General features: G+C 40.7%; 2 protein-coding genes across 3 annotated transcripts in view; one reads left to right on the top strand and one right to left on the bottom strand.

The window, feature by feature from the left end:
• Positions 1-2,737, top strand: part of ubr1 (ubiquitin protein ligase E3 component n-recognin 1) — a 32,210-nt gene extending 29,473 nt beyond the window's left edge. For both annotated transcript variants that reach the window (XM_034195221.1, XM_034195220.1), the window contains exon 47: positions 1,557-2,737. In XM_034195221.1, coding sequence (XP_034051112.1) covers positions 1,557-1,698 — 142 coding nt within the window. In that variant the 3' untranslated portion in view covers positions 1,699-2,737. The remainder of the gene's footprint in view (positions 1-1,556) is intronic.
• Positions 2,738-8,495: 5,758 nt separating this feature from the next.
• LOC117531948 (photoreceptor outer segment membrane glycoprotein 2-like) lies at positions 8,496-11,251 on the bottom strand. Its single transcript, XM_034195136.1, has 4 exons — positions 11,113-11,251; positions 10,110-10,856; positions 9,754-10,000; positions 8,496-8,753 (listed from the first exon to the last, which is right to left on the bottom strand). Exons 2-4 carry the CDS (start codon positions 10,688-10,690, stop codon positions 8,496-8,498), a joined length of 1,086 nt encoding a protein of 361 aa, XP_034051027.1. The 5' UTR covers positions 10,691-10,856; positions 11,113-11,251.
• Positions 11,252-16,480: the final 5,229 nt, after the last annotated feature.

Genomic DNA, 16,480 nt, shown 5'->3' with positions numbered 1-16,480 from the left:
TGGTGTATACAGTAAGTCGGTCCAAAAATGGCTCTTTAAAAAAAAAAGTATATGTCACACCGGAGTATAAGTCACATTTATCACTTCATGCAAGAAGAAGCAAAATGGATTAAATCACTGTATTATTCATTTATAAGGCACAGATGTAAAGGAGCAGAGATCATATATGAGGTGAATGTACCACGCAATGAAACGTTTGAAAACCCAGTGAATCATTTATACATTTACAACAGAAACACTGTTTTAACCATTGAAAGCTAAGAGCTAATTAATGTTCTTATGACAAGCGCACTTCTTCTTTATGTAAGCCATTGCAAAAGGTGATCATATGTGGCGTGAATGTACAATGAAATTTAAGTGTAATTCCAACTCCTTTGTTAGTACATTCATAAATTAAACTCGTCATTCATTTTCTTCTTCTTGTTAAAAGACCTGTTTTTGTACTTCCAGATAAGTCCAAATAAAGTTTCTTCCAAATAGAGAAAGAAATGTCCATCTTCATTCAAAAGTGTGGTTTTCCAGTAAAAAACACGTTACGGCATTTCTTCAGAATGAAGAATGTTTTTTCTTTCTTTCTGTTCTGATCTTATTCTGGTTGTTCTGAGGTCCTCTTCTGGAAGCAAGGCATCTTGGGACAAATTTGCACCACACCATAACTTTGGATGAGAAGTGAAAATGCGACATGAAGAGGAAAATATACATAAGTCATCTCAGCCTATAAGTTGCATTTATTTTTGAAATGTCCTACTGCTTCACACAAGGATTAATTTGTGCATTTGTTTGTTTATAATGCAAACACTGTGTTTGTAAGCAGAAGCTAACAGGCTTATTAATGGTATTGTACAAAGCAAAGAACTTGAGTAAATGGCGTTTTGTCACCACTGAACCAAGGAAAATGTCAAAGATTTGCCTCACTATAAGTCAATAAACATTTGAATTAATTAGCCCAGCCAGCCTCTTCTGGCTATTTCACAAACTACAAACAAGTTGAGTGCTGAATAATATGAAGGTTATATGCACTTATACACTTTGTCCAAGAACGTATGAATGTTATTTGCTCTCTTTATTCAAGAGTGTGGTCTTTCAGTTTGAGAGCATGGTTCACTAATTTCACACGTTCTCTAAGATCCAGCACAGCATCATTCGTATCTTTTTTTTTTTTTTTCCCCTTGTTTTGTGAATGTTGCCATCCAGTTTAATGGTGTATCGCTGGCACCTTCTGCTCGAGTGTTGATCAGACAGTACCTTATTTCAAATCAACACACAGGAGCTGCTTGTCTTGTGTATAAATTGCCATGTTGCAACTTCAGATTGTAATGCTGCATTTTTTTTTTTCCCCCCATGTATACGTTGCTTCGAAATATGTCGCAAGACAAGCAAAACGGGTTGCTGGGGGGTGGTTTATAGTCTGGGAAATACAGAGTCCGTTTTCAATCTTTATTTGATTTTAATTACTTAAAGGCAAAGCCAGTTAATTCCACATAGTGTGGTAAGTCATATGTGGTGCATTAATGTGAACAAACCTTTTATTTATTTTTTATTTTTTCTATTTCTAGAAGGGGCAACCCATTGCATCTTTGTCCAGAGCGCTTCAAGAAGCTGAACCAGAGGTGGCAGCAGCACTGCATCCTGGAGGAAATCGCCCGCAGCCTGGAGGTGATCACTGTAGTGTTTCCCTTTGATTGGCAGATGTTGTGATGTTTGACACAGCTGTTGTAGCGGAGTGCGATCTGCTCCAGCCCCCCTGCGCCACTTAAAATATACATATACACAATCCAACAAATCTTCCTGCAATCAAAGTCCCAGCAAGCAGAGTCCCTTCCTGCTGCCGTTCAAACACATGGGACAGTGGAGGATGAGGAGAAGGCAGAATAACCGTTAGTGAATACATGAATATACCCAAGTCGCCTTGTTTATTTCAGTTTGTTTGCATTGAGAATGACTTTCTCCCAGAAGGTTGTTTGCAAAGTTCATTCAAGTGAAGGCAAACGGATCCACTTTAATATTTTTCAGAAGACACGTCTTGATAATGTTGTGAATGTTTCTGCCTTTTTCTCTTTTATGCTGAATAAATTTTTTTTTTTTTTTTTTACTTGACTGATAAGCAGACACATTGAAATGGAAAAATCTTCGGTAAAAGTCAGAGATGCTGCTGTCTGTGTTTTTGCTAATTAATGCAGCTGACATCAGTACAGAACCATATATTCCTGTCACCTGTATTATTACAGTGTATACCCATCTGTAGAGAAACACACAACTTTGAAAGGTGAATTAAGAGCCACTCTCTGTTGTAAGTTGACATTTTGGCACCACGTTGAAGTTTGCTGAATATTTCTCCCTGTATTCTATCATGGCTTAAACTTATTCACAGGGTCATTGTCAGACATAACAGTCACGTTTCATGGTTTTATTTTTTCAAAATGTCACAACCAGATATTACTTCACAATAATCTGCCTTCATTTATTAAAACTTATGCCCCCATGTAAGTATCCCATCTCATTATTCTTTACATTACACTACATTTCATTGACTAGTATAAAGTAGTCATTTTCCTCCCTTCATTACTGCTTTTCTAAGTATGTGACTGTTTTTTTTCTTATGTTGTGTGACATTGACTTCCAGCTTATGTAAATAAAGACTGAAGCCTATTGACAAACTCTTTGTGTGACCTGACTCGCTCACAGTCCATTGGGGTTGTAAGGGTTTGAATACCTCTAATATCCAGTGCAAAAAGAAGAATGTATACACAAGATACTCGTATTTAAAGCATACACTTGAAGAATAAGTGGTCCATTGTCATGGCAGAGTGCACATTTTTATTCAACAACTTCTGTCTTGACTGTTGTAGATTTAATTAAAGATTCGCTGTAGTGTCACCTGGTGGTGAGGTTGCAGATTGTATTTTGTCATCATTTACCACCGTTTTGTTTCCCTTCACATTTTCATTTCTTTGAGGGCAGGAATTTGTGTTCCCTTGTCTTGTGATAAGCAATATGTATGATCCTTGATCTCCCAAAATGAGGTACCAAACAGTAGACAGTGTACAGGGGAGCATCCACTGATTCCTTCAGTCTGTGCTGCAAAATGTGAAAGATGGAAGAAGTATGACCCTTTCAGCTCAGTGTTTACCCATGGCAGTGCAACATGGCGCTTTCCACGAGGGGCCCTGCTCCTATGTAGATATGATATGGCTCATGCTCAGCTTATGAAAATGCTTTGTTTTTGTTTTTTCTTTGGTACTTATACACTGAGCACATGACATATTCTACTTCTGCAAATAAATGCCTCTAAATCCTGCACACTGTAGTTTCATGACAGTCTGGTTTAAAAGTCTGCTGGTCTGAGTCTGCCTTGACTCTCAAGGGTTATGAGCAGTCTTGTCTTCAGAGTGAGAAGACAGATTACTGAAGAGTATGAACCATGCTGGCGTTGCTGAGGCACACGTTAGTAATGTGTCATTGGATCAGATGAAACTTCTACTCTTTGATCAACCTTTTTCAGCAAACTAGTATAGGTCATGTGTCTTAAAAACATTAAAGTTTACAGTCAAAGATTTGCTCATGGACAATGAGGCGGTGAATAAAAAAAACTGCATGTTTCCAGGGAACAGCATGCCCATATATAGAGGGGGTTCAGGGGGTTCAACCGACACCCCCCCCCCCCCCCCCCCGAGAATTCTTCTGATTTATTTTTTCTGCTGATTATTTTCTGATCTGGATATCAACGTTATGTATTTTCTTTTCATTGATAATAAGCAACAAGCACTAACTGTTACACAGCTATTATCACACACCCTCAAGTTTCAATTTCCTCTGCCAGAGTAATCCCTTAAGTGATGAAAGGGGAAACTGCTAGATAAACTTTTCCCATGGGGGTTGAGAATTTTTGCTCCCTGGTCCCTATCCTCCTCTGATATCAAACAGATTAGTAGGCTTGTAAATACCCATGTAGACACACAATTACACTTGTCTGGTTTGTAAAACCATGTTTGTATGTATAAGCTGAGAAATAAAGGGAGCTTCTCCTTCCTGTTGCAAATACTGTAAAGGTGCAAATATTCGCGTGGGATTTATTATGCGAATTTCGCAAGTTAAACAAGGTCGCCAAATTAAATACCACTATTTTAATACATAACGTACATATACGTACATATTCATAATATAAACGCGAATATTAATACCACTAAATACGAGGTCTGTTAGAAAACTATCCGACCTTTTTATTTTTGCAAAATCTATATGGATTTGAATCGTGCACTTGCATCAGCCAAGCTTGAACCTACGTGCACATGCATGAGTTTTTTCACGCTGTTATCTTGGTTCTTCCTGGGTGGTTCTTACAGCAACTGATCCAATCCCAAGCAAGGACTATTTGTATATAAAAATGTATTTCCTAAAATGATACATTTTGGGTTTCAAATGAAATTTGTGTAGCTTTTTACCCCTCGAAATCCTCGAAAAGCATCTGCTTCGGGGCTTCGCCCCCCTGAGCCCCCCACGAGGGCGTTGCCCCTCGACCCCACCGGGGACCCTGCGGCCCACTGGACCCCCAACTCAAGGATTTGAACCCCCCTTTCACATTCCTATATACGGCCCTGAACAGCTTGTTTCTGATCCTGTTTTAATTTTAGTGGAAAGGACCTAATACTAACCACACCTCTACTTTTGGAGAGGATTCTCCATTTTTCTTACACAGAAACAGTAGACATGTCCCACAGAGTGCTGGCTAATTTAAAGGGTGTGTCCCACAGAGCAAACTGGTCCAGATACACTGAACAAAAATAAAAATGAGATGACCAAGATGAGCTTGGTTTTAGCAGAAGATGACGAGAAGAGTATGGACAAGGAAAAGAATATCTCATGATCTGAAGTAGAGCGCATCATCTGTCAAGCACAGTGGATGGAGGTAGTGTTACAGCATGGGCTTGCATGGCTTCCGATGGAACTGACAACAGCTCTGGTGGACATTCCTGCAGTCAGCATGCCAACTGAACGCTCCCTCAAAACATGCAACGTCTGTGGCATTGTGCTGTGTGGTAAAACTGAACATTTCAGAGTGGCCTTTTATTGTGGCCAGCCTAAGGCACACCTGTGCAGTAATCATGCTGTCTGATCAGCATCTTGATATGCCACACCTGTGAGGTGGGATACATTATTACATACATTAGTGCTCACTAACACATTTAGATAGATTTGTTAACTATATTTGAGAGAAGTAGGTCTTTTGTGTATATAGAAAATGTTTTAGAACTTTGATAGTGCAGCAGATAACTGAAACAATTCTGTAAATTGTGATACAAGCATCAAATTCGGCACAAATACTCCTTAGACATTCCTCTTTTGAAATAACCGATTGGCCATTTGAATTTTCAATAGGCAGCCAGGTAGGGGTCAATTGAAAAAATACACAGGGGTCAAAATTAAAAGATGCTCTAATCATATTGAAAACTATCACATTATTCACTTGATCATAACGATTCCAAAAGGGTATAGTTTGGACTATCTGTGACTGAATGTTATGGAGTTAATGGGGTAAAAGTACAGGGGTCAAAAGTTAAAGTTGCTCCAGTTTTGGTAAAACGTGGTGCAAATTATAGGTTGTGCAAGTAGGATTAATAAATGGAATAGTTTTGACACTTGAATGTTTGGTCTTCAAAGTAAAGGTCAAACAAGCTCAACGTCCATTGCATTCTATGACATGTCGCATATGTCAACCCGTAACAACTACAACCCCTGGCAATAATTATGGAATCACCCTGTAAATTTTCATCCCCAAAACTAACACCTGCATCAAATCAGATCTGCTTGTTAGTCTGCATCTAAAACACACCTTGGAGAGCTGTTGCACCAAGTGGACTGACATGAATCATAGCTCCAACACGAGAGATGCCAATTGAAACAAAGGAGAGGATTATCAAACTCTTAAAAGAGGGTAAATCATCACGCAATGTTGCAAAAGATGTTGGTTGTTCACAGTCAGCTGTGTCTAAACTCTGGACCAAATACAAACAACATGGGAAGGTTGTTAAAGGCAAACATACTGGTAGACCAAGGAAGACATCAATGCGTCAAGACAGAAAACTTAAAGCAATATGTCTCAAAAATCGAAAATGCACAACAAAACAAATGAGGAACGAATGGGAGGAAACGAGTCAACATCTGTGACTGAACTGTAAGAAACTGCCTAAAGGAAATGGGATTTACATACAGAAAACCTAAACGAAAGCCATCATTAACACCTAAACAGAAAAAAAACAAGGTTACAATGGGCTAAGGAAAAGCAATTGTGGACTGTGGATGACTGGATGAAAGTCATATTCAGTGATGAATCTCAAATCTGCATTGGGCAAGGTGATGATGCTGGAACTTTTGTTTGGTGCTGTTCCAATGAGATTTATAAAGATGACTGCCTGAAGAGAACATGTAAATTTCCACAGTCATTGATGATATGGGGCTGCATGTCAGGTAAAGGCACTGGGGAGATGGCTGTCATTACATCATCAATAAATGCACAAGTTTACGTTGATATTTTGGACACTTTTCTTATCCCATCAATTGAAAGGATGTTTGGGGATGATGAAATCATTTTTCAAGATGATAATGCATCTTGCCATAGATCAAAAACTGTAAAAACATTCCTTTCAAAAAGACACATAGGGTCAATGTCATGGCCTGCAAATAGTCCGGATCTTAATCCAGTTGAAAATCTTTGGTGGAAGTTGAAGAAAATGGTCCATGACAAGGCTCCAACCTGCAAAGCTGATCTGGCAACAGCAATCAGAGAAAGTTGGAGCCAGATTGATGAAGAGTACTGTTTGTCACTCATTAAGTCCATGCCTCAGAGACTGCAAGCTGTTATAAAAGCCAGAGGTGGTGCAACAAAATACTAGTGATGTGTTGGAGCGTTCTTTTGTTTTTCATGATTCCATAATTTTTTCCTCAGAATTGAGTGAGTCCATATTTTTTTCCCTCTGCTTGGTCTAAAAAAGTAACCGTTACTGACTGCCACAATTTTTTTTCCTGATTTCTTATAGTGTTTCTTAAAGCCAGAAAGTTGCCATTTGAAATGACTTTAGTTTTGTGTCATGTCTGTGATCTGCTTTTTTTCTACAAAATTAAACAACTGAATGAACATCCTCTGAGGCCGGTGATTCCATAATTTTTGCCAGGGGTTGAAAGCATGGCACATGGTCCAAACTATTTAAAACTTTTTAAAACTGTTAACTAATAATTTGCATCACTTTTTTTTTTACCAAAATTGGGGCAACTTAACTTTTGACCCCTGTGCAAACGGAAACTTATCTTTGTCACCATTCTTGTTGTTTTTACCCCATAACTCTATAACATTCAGTCATAGATAGTCCAAACTATACCTTTTAGGAATTATGATCAAGTGAATAATGTGATGTAGTTCTCAATATGATTAGAGCAGCTTTTAATTTTGACCCCTGTGTAATTCAACTGACCCCTACCTGGCTGCCTATTGAAAATTCAGGGGGCTAATCGGTTATTTCAAGAGTAATGTCTGAGTATTTGTGCCGAATTTGATGCTTGTATCACCATTTGCAGGATTCCACTCTAAATATGCACTTATCTGCTGCACTATGAGTTCATGAACAATGGGAGCAAAAACAAAAGTGTTGCATTTATATTTTTGTTCAGTGTAAATAAGAAGGCCTAGAGTTGATTCCAAGTATTGAATTTGCCTTTGGAAACTCTCAGTATAAAATATGGTACAACTAGATGTTTTAGGCCATAATTAGGCTGAAAAACTAAAACTAAGAAAGTTATCAGTCAGGTAGAAACTTCACTAGTGGCCCAATCAACAATTTGTTTTTAACCCCATAACTCCAGAACATTCAGTCACAGATTATACCTTTTTGGAATCTTTGTGATCACACAAATAATGTGGTATAGTTTTCAATATGATTGGACCATTTTTAAATTTTGACCCCTGTGTAATTCTTCAATTGACCCCTACCTGGCTGCCTATTGAAAATTTAGGTGGCTAATGTGCTTTTACAAAAGAGTAATGTCTAAGGAGTATGTGTGCCAATTTTGGTGCTTGTTTCCAGAAATGAACAGTTGTTACAGTTATCTGCTCCACTAATGAGGTGAGCTCCTTCTCTGTTCTCTTCTATGTGTGTACAAATAATTACATTTGTATGCCCAAGATGACTCATTTCTCTTCATCAAGCAGATATAAAGCCTTGTGCTTTTTTGTTTTTTGAAGTTCTTTTTGGCTCGTTGCATCTGACAGATGTACAAAAAAAATTGATACCTGTTGCAAAACATTTCATACACTTTCACAGGCAATATACAATGATGTAAACAAGAGATCACAGTTGTAAAAATTCAACAAGGCATTATCTGTGTTTTAAAAAATGTACAGACTGTATCACTCACAGAAATGCACCATATTGATCAGGTAAGGAATAAACACCAGAAGCTCCTTCTGGTCTGTTGTGTTGCTGTTTTGGGTTGTCGGTATAAGGTCAACTGGTTGCAGGACTTTTCTCTGGTCCATAGCAGGCCTTTGACGTGGATGGAATATTAATGTTGGGGTCTCCGTTGTCATTTGTGTGAACCTGGTTGTTCTTGCCGAGGCTCTTGATGATGTTAAAGTTGATGCGGGCTGTTTCCATGAAACCATTTTCCAGCAGCCAGCCATCAGACTCAGAGTTGGGGTCGCCTTGCCTTAAAACGTTTTCCAAGGACGTCTGAAGGTAGCGAACGCCTGTCAAGACTGACAGCTGAAATTGGACACACAGATAGAGATGCTTGGTAGATTCAAAAATAAATTTAGTTTATGCAATATGCTTAGGTCGGGGAGCATGCCCTAGTGCCGTAGGTTGTTCCATCCACCGCACTCTGGAACTGCCTTGGGTTCTGAACGGTGTTGTGGAATTTCAGCAGAAAATCAGACAGGTGAACCAAGGAGCACTCAGAATTCAGTTCATATGATGCAGAGAGAGATTTCATTACAGTTGAAACAGAAAACAGATGCATCTGGAGAAGCTCTAATTTTACTGCATCCAACGTAACCCCTGAGCCTTCTGGCTTTACATACTCAGAAAGCCATGTTAAGGACCCTGCCAAAGAAAAAACAAATCCATATTACAAACATGGCCTTTGGTTAGTCTGGGCCATGATCAGATGTTTAGTCGTGAACTTGGAGAAACACAAGTTCTATCAACAAAGACAATCAAGTCAGGGATGACCCTGACCCAGTTACGCTGCTCCTGCAGACATATGGCAAACATCGATTTTTTTTTTTTCCCTCTATAGACGGCAACCACTCAGGCAGACAACTGGTCTGTCCCCACCTCTTGAAAATAATCATCTTTCGGACTTCAGCTGGGTAGAATGGGGCATCCCTTTGACCTCTTGCCCCTGAGGTCCTCAACGCAGAGGCACCTATGTACTGGGTCATGTCCAGAAAGCACGTCATCTAAAATGGCATAGCTGATGTTTCCTCACAATACAAGTGATCCACCTCAACTGAGTCTCCCCAAGTAACTTCCTTTGTCTTAAAATCATTCCAGCAGTATCCAAGAAGAATGAAATTAGATTTCTAGATATCGATACTAATATATAAAATATCCCTGCAAGTGGTTTTCTGGCAGAACCTGTTGAGACTTGTGTACCATCATGTGCCCTTAACCATGTTTCTACAGTGAAAAAGAAATCAGCAGGCTACAAACCTTTTGCTTATCCTGCATTTTTGCTTGTTAACAGCTGGTATTTTCTCACCTCAAAGAGCCATGAGATGAGGACTATGAGACCAATGGAGTGGATGATGTGGGTGTAGTATTCCAGTAGCGCCTCACGACATCCTTTCATCCACAGATTTAGCTCCTCTGTTTGGTAATCGTAGTTAAAGTGAGCAGAGTTGTTGCTGATCTGCTGTTGGATGCAGGGACGAGGGGAGTCAAAGTTGCAGCAGCTAAAAGGGACTCCATCCAACAAGTACTTCCCTTGCACGTTGCTCCTGAATCGACTAGGGATAGATAAAAAAGATGTTAAGTTCAACTTTAATGCTTTTAAAAAGAATAGACGTCAATGTGCTGTTGTTATTGCTGCTTGCTTATTTTAGTCTTGGCACTTACTCTACTACCTCTTTTCTGGACATATCCAGGTAACGGTTGCTGACCCACTGGATATGGAACCAGTCCCTAAAGCCGGTGTTGCCACAGCACTGGAACTCTATCTGCAGCATGTCCACAGTGCGCTTCAAAAAGCAACGCCCTGGTGTGTCCGTGTCCTTGTAGAATTTCATGGCCTCGGTTAACCCCACGTTCAGAGCCTCCTCCAGCTCTCCACGCATGATGTAACACATTAGCGCTCCCACCAGCACGCAGAAGGTGAAGAAGAAGGTGCATATAATGTAGGGCAGCATGATTAACTTCCAGCGCAAAAACTTGGTTGTGTCCACACAGTCGTAGCAGATCTTCCCTCCAAGGAAGTTGATGGCGGAGGCAATGAGGCCCACGGCAATAAGCATGTTGGGTACGTAATGGATGTCGCGCTTAGCCATCAGCTCCCATCGCTTGTTGATCTCCACTTTTAGGAAGAGTCCCAAGCTAAAGAGAATGACCCCTGTCACTACAGAAAGCCAATTCAGGATCCAGAGCACCTGGGCCAGCTTGTCCCTTTTGCTCTTGGTGAACTTAATTCTCAAGACTGCCATTGTAAAGCTCTTCTTTCAACTAACCATAGAGTCCAGATTGTTTTAAGGGCTGGACTCTGGTTGAATCGGGAAGTTGAGCAAGTGAGCCTCCAGAGGGTGTAAGAGGACTACAGGCATGGGGGTTGCTTGCACAGTTCTCTGACGGTCCTCTCATAAGCAGCTTAGCCTGCATGAGGGATGACAGTGGCAACAGAATGAAGAAATAAAAATCCTCATGTAACTTCAGTATAAGGAAAACCACCATCAAGACAAAATTCCATACACAAGATCTGCAACTTATTTGTAGACCTTATTTTATAATCTACTGTAGAATAATTTCCTTTAAAACGAAACGCTCCTAGTGTCTTACAAACAACACAAAATTAGCTGATCCAGTGAAAGTATAACTCTTCCATGGAACGGTAAAGGTCCGCTTCACCTACCTGGGATATGTGACATAGTTCTCCACCGATATTCTCTTTATTTTTGTAAGGACATCTTCGGATTGAGTCTTGAATGAGGTGAGTAGGTGTAGTGACACAAATAGTACGAAGGCAGCCACGGCAACATCAGAATGATACTACTAGCCAAGTCCTGACCCTCTCCTGTAATCTCCTTTAATCATTAATCAGACCTGGGCCCTGCACAGGATTTAGTCCCACCTTCTGCCGCCTATGCAGATTTGGCTGGCTCAACACTGAAAGTAAAGAATGCTATCGTCCAGTGTGCAACGGCGCATCCAGACATCTGGCCAGGTGGTGATTGTCTACTCAAAATACCAATTTAAAGTAACTAACAGTAAATTGTCCAAAGGTGATAAAAGGACAGGTACTTGATGAGGTTACTGCAATAAAATTCAACTTGGGTAAAATTAATTAAAATGAGCTCAGCTGGAGCATCCCTCTGTTACAACCCAACAAACCTCTAGGTGAGGGCACTATTATGCCATACTACAAATAACATGGAACTCAATGGGAGACATAAAAATGAGAGGAAGTAGACCTATATGGGCCCTGTGGCTCATTGGTGCTGGTGCTTATTCTCGGATTTCGTAGTGCGAAGCAGTTGACGGTCAATGACTCCTTGTGGATGGGAGTCAATCCGATCCATCACAGGTTACTTCCCCATCCAAGACTCAAACTCATGTACAGCTGCAGATAAAGTGTCTTATCCAAGGACGCAGGTAGTGTGACTTTGAATTGAACCCAGGGCTAGATATTGTATCCCAGCTCCTTATCCCACTGAGCTACTTGCGCTATGTTATAATATGTAATAAAGTTATTTGAGATCTCTATCTGGTTCAAAATGTAATGAAATTTTCATTGATCCAAGGCCTACCTCGCCACTAAATTTAATTGAAATCTGTTATTTCTTACTTCTTAAAAAAACAAAAAAAAAAAACTAATAATATGGAAATCAACGGGAAATTTTATATTTAAAAAACATTTAAAAATCATGCTTGATTTGCTTCTGATTCAAAATGTAACCACGTCTTCCTTCACCCAAGGTCTACTTACCAACCAAATTTGATTGAAATGGTAAATGGACTGCATCTATATAGTGCTTTTCCATCTGCATCAGATGCTTAAAGCGCTTTACAATAATGCCTCACATTCACCCCAATATCAAGCTAGGCATTCACTACACATCGGGAGCAACTAGGGATTAAGGACCTTGCCCAAGGGCCCATCAGGCTGGGATTTCAACCGAGGATCCTCTGGTCTGAAGCCCAATGCTTTAACCACTAGACCATCACCTCCCCTAAATTGATGTATTTTTCAGATATCCTGCTGGAACCCAAATAGGGCTGAAAACAGGTCCCAAAACAGGTGCTGCCCCATAGTATTGCTTCTGTCATCATGTCAGTTCCTCAGTAGAGAGGGATTCTGGAATGGATTCTACATCCAGGGTTGATCTGTAGATGTCTGTGCTTGGGTTTGTTTAATGTGGTCCTTGACAGAGCCTTAGCCTGGTTCTGATGACTAGGAAATCCCAAATGATTGGGGTTTGAGACCTGCTGCAGCCTTCATCTGCCTTCACAACCACTGGGTTACAAGCCATCACCTTCTCCTCCTGATCTGCCACTGAGGACTTCTTGTTTCACCAGAGCACCATTAGCCTTCTCATGTTCAGGGTTCCTTTTGGGCTACTGTAGTGGCCATGAGGCAGACAAGGTCCCCACCATATTTCACCCCAACAGGAAATCCCATACTTGATCTGTTACCCAGGTGCCACAATGCAGACGAAGGGTTGGATTTTGACACCTGTTATTTCTGTAGACTATATGCGTTAATATCAAAAATATGCCATGAAGGCAAACCTAAGCGAGAACCCTCAACCAGGCCGATCTCGTGAAAAGGCGACTACCCTCCATCCCTTGATCTCTGTTGATGATTTGAGCTGTCAAGTGACATCACAAACAGAACATGCCCTCAACTCACCAAACAGTCAAATAGAACACAGCTGAAATATTCAAAAAGCTACAGCCAAACTTCTTCTGGGCCTTCACCCTGAGTGTCGCATGCTACCATTTCATCCCCTGCCGGGAGCTGTGACAGCTTTAATTTTAACACACATGCACAGCTACATGCTAAATGAGTCAATGAAACATTAACTGAGAGTGAGATTAGTGGATTACCACTCACCAAAGTAGCTTGTGTAAGAAGAGAAGTTGAGTGTGGCCACTGAGTCCACAAGCAGGACAGACCAGCAACACACACAAGAAGAGCCAAGTTGACTTGCCGGTGACTCGTGAAGTAAGTAATGAAGCAAAATGTCTTTTTTTTTAGTTCTGTTGCAGCCTGCTACAAATAATAAACACCTCATTCACATTTTAGTCTGTGCTTGGAGACCTGATCTAACCATGAAATCAAAGACTTTACTGCAGAACGTGAGCTCTGTACACACGTGTTGTTTTTAAATGTCAAGAATAGAAAAATTATGTTCAAGAATTATGTTTGAAAAGCAGCAATAACCACTTGTTTTCATTTGCTAAAAGGAATATGAAGTCAAATCCTGAGCGCATTAGTTCCCACCACACTGTAAAACTCAATGAGTTAGTTGAACTCAAACCATTTGAGGAGACCGATTGCCTTAAACCGTTTGAGTTTGCCAACTTAAATACAATAATTTTCAAAAATTTAATTGTTAGTTTTAGTAACTTAACAATTTATAGTTAATTAAACGGATGTAAATCTAATTTATGTATAAAATGCTAAATGGTCACCCATGAACTGAACTTACAGTTTTTCATTACGGTATAAATGTAGCGGCTGCACTCTGTGTTGTGTTGTTATGACGCCGCCCATTTGCTCCCCTTGGGACGCGAACTCGCGATATCCGGCATGGAAGTCGGACTCTCTAACCAGAAGGCTAAAACCCAGGGCTTTTGAGCTGTTGGGAGTGAGGTTTACTAACTAGATATGCACAGCGACACCTGCTGGCCTCCGTTACATAAACTCAATTAAAATGAGTGAATGGAATGCACTGGAAATACATCACCAACACTTAAATGCCCCAAAACTTTAAATGCACTTAAAGGAACTGAGTTGTTATGACAACAATTCATTTTTGAGTTAATATAATTAATGGAAATGAGTGACTATAACTTTTTTCAAAGTTTGAGTTACATTAACTCAATTGGAGCGACAGGAGCGAGATCTGTCTTTACCAACGAATTACCTGACCTCAAATCAGCACATACTCAAAATATTTGCAAAGACCGTTTATCTTGCAACCCTCTTGTATGACTTCATAGGGCGCAAATTGGGCAGTGCAGCCTCGTTTGAGGGCGGGTGCTAAAGGGGTAAAATATAACACATATGACGTAATTTCTATACTTCTGGGGACAAAAACACTGCATTTTCTCTGAGTTTTTGGGTAAATTACATGCAAACAAAGTGAAAATGCAAAGCAAAAGTGATGACCCAGTGGGAAAGTGGACGTGTTGCGGTTTGTTTATGACCCGGAGCTCAAACGTTTCGAGGCGGTTTTGCAGGCGAGAGAACGCAGCTACTGTGGTTAGCTGCGTAGGCTAACACTTACCGACACAATGTCTCCCATTCACCTTGTCTTCCCTTCTCCACTGGGGACTGGAAAAAAAAACACTTTTTGCGAGTGCTTTGGTGATTGCAGCCGAAAACAAAACAGTACATCATTTTTCTGTGTGAAGTTATGCTGTGTATTGCACAATGGGAGTGGAGGTCCCCATAAGTGGTCAAATCCCGTGATATCACGCAGGGTTCAAATGAGACTGCGGTGCCCTACAGTGACCTACTTTCTGTGCATCAAATCAGGTCAAATCAGGCCGCCCTGGGTCCTGGATGATAGACACAAGCAGCAGTGGTGGTCTACCTGGTTGTTCTTGTCAAGGCGCTTTGATGATATTGAAGTTGATGTGGGCCATTTCCATGAAACTGTTTTCCAGTAGAAAGGAACTCACAGTTGGGGTTGCGGTGCCCTAACACGTTTTCAAGGAAGGTCTGGAGGTAATGAACACCTGACAACACTGACAGCTAAAACCAGACACACAGATGCAGATCCTTAAGAGAATCAAAAATAAAATCATTACATGTGATATATTTGGGTCAGGGGGCACGAGCTGATGCCGTGCTTTGCCCCATTGGGTTCTGGATGGAAACCGACCAGGTCTATCCCCACCTTATGAATGTAACCACCAATCTAGCACAGTTAGTTGAAACGTGGGCACCCCCTTGGCCTTCTCCAGCTGCTGGGGCCCTCAACACTAAGCCATCTGTGTTTTGGTTCATATCTAGAGAAAAGTGCCACATGGCCAAAATTTCATTGTTGACGTTCCATGACAATACAACTAGTACTCTTCGCCCCAAGTAATGGTTCATTTGACACAAAGTCACTCCGGTAGTACCCAGGTGTCCTCCAAAGAGACCTAGTAACAAAGGCATCAGGTTGTCCTCTTAAGTTACTGGTTAAAGTCCAAGTGTCACATCCACAGGAAGACAGAACACACCAAGACGACCTGGACATTTGTTCTCCTGCATAGATATTGACCAGCAAACGTAATGCCCTGTGAACTCTTCTGAGATGTCTTTTGATCTCAAAAGGAGCCAGAGACATGAACATCACTGCAGAGATCAAGTCAAATCAGAGAGGGTTCAAATGTCCGTGAGTGCCAAACTCCCTGACCATACTTAACACTACCAATTTGGCAGGAGCTCCTGGCTCTTGAGGACAGATCTCTTGTTCGTTGTTGGTTAGACAGTCACGTACCATGCTGGATTCAGAGAGTGAATGGTCCGAGGCTTTGGCTGACAACAACGTAAGAGCCATCATCCGCTCCCTCAGAAAGCTGATGACTGAAGGTAGAGAAGAAGAATTTGTTTCCCCTAAAAATACTGTTGTGTTTGTGTTTATAAATCTTGGAGTTATTTTTGATCAGGATATGTCATTCAAAGCGCATATTAAACAAATATGTAGGACTGCCTTTTTGCATTTACGCAATATCTCCTAGGGTTTGTAAGAGTAGAATGGGAGGCAGAGCCTTCAGCTTTCAGGCTCCTCTCCTGTGGAACCAGCTCCCAATTCAGATCAGGGAGACAGATACCCTCTCTACTTTTAAGATTAGGCTTAAAACTTTCCTTTTCGCTAAGGCTTATAGTTAGGGCTGGATCGGGTGACCCTGGACCATCCCTTGGTTATGTTGCTTTAGACGTAGACTGTGTTTCATAATTATTGTATGGCCTTGCCTTGCAATGTGGAGCGCCTTGGGGCAACTGTTTGTTGTGATTTGGCGCTATACAAGAAAAAAGTTGATTGATTGATTGATACCTTTAG

This window comes from Thalassophryne amazonica, chromosome 19, assembly GCF_902500255.1.
Source record: "Thalassophryne amazonica chromosome 19, fThaAma1.1, whole genome shotgun sequence".
NCBI classification, from domain to species: domain Eukaryota; kingdom Metazoa; phylum Chordata; class Actinopteri; order Batrachoidiformes; family Batrachoididae; genus Thalassophryne; species Thalassophryne amazonica.
This window is presented reverse-complemented; position numbering and strand designations above follow the sequence as displayed.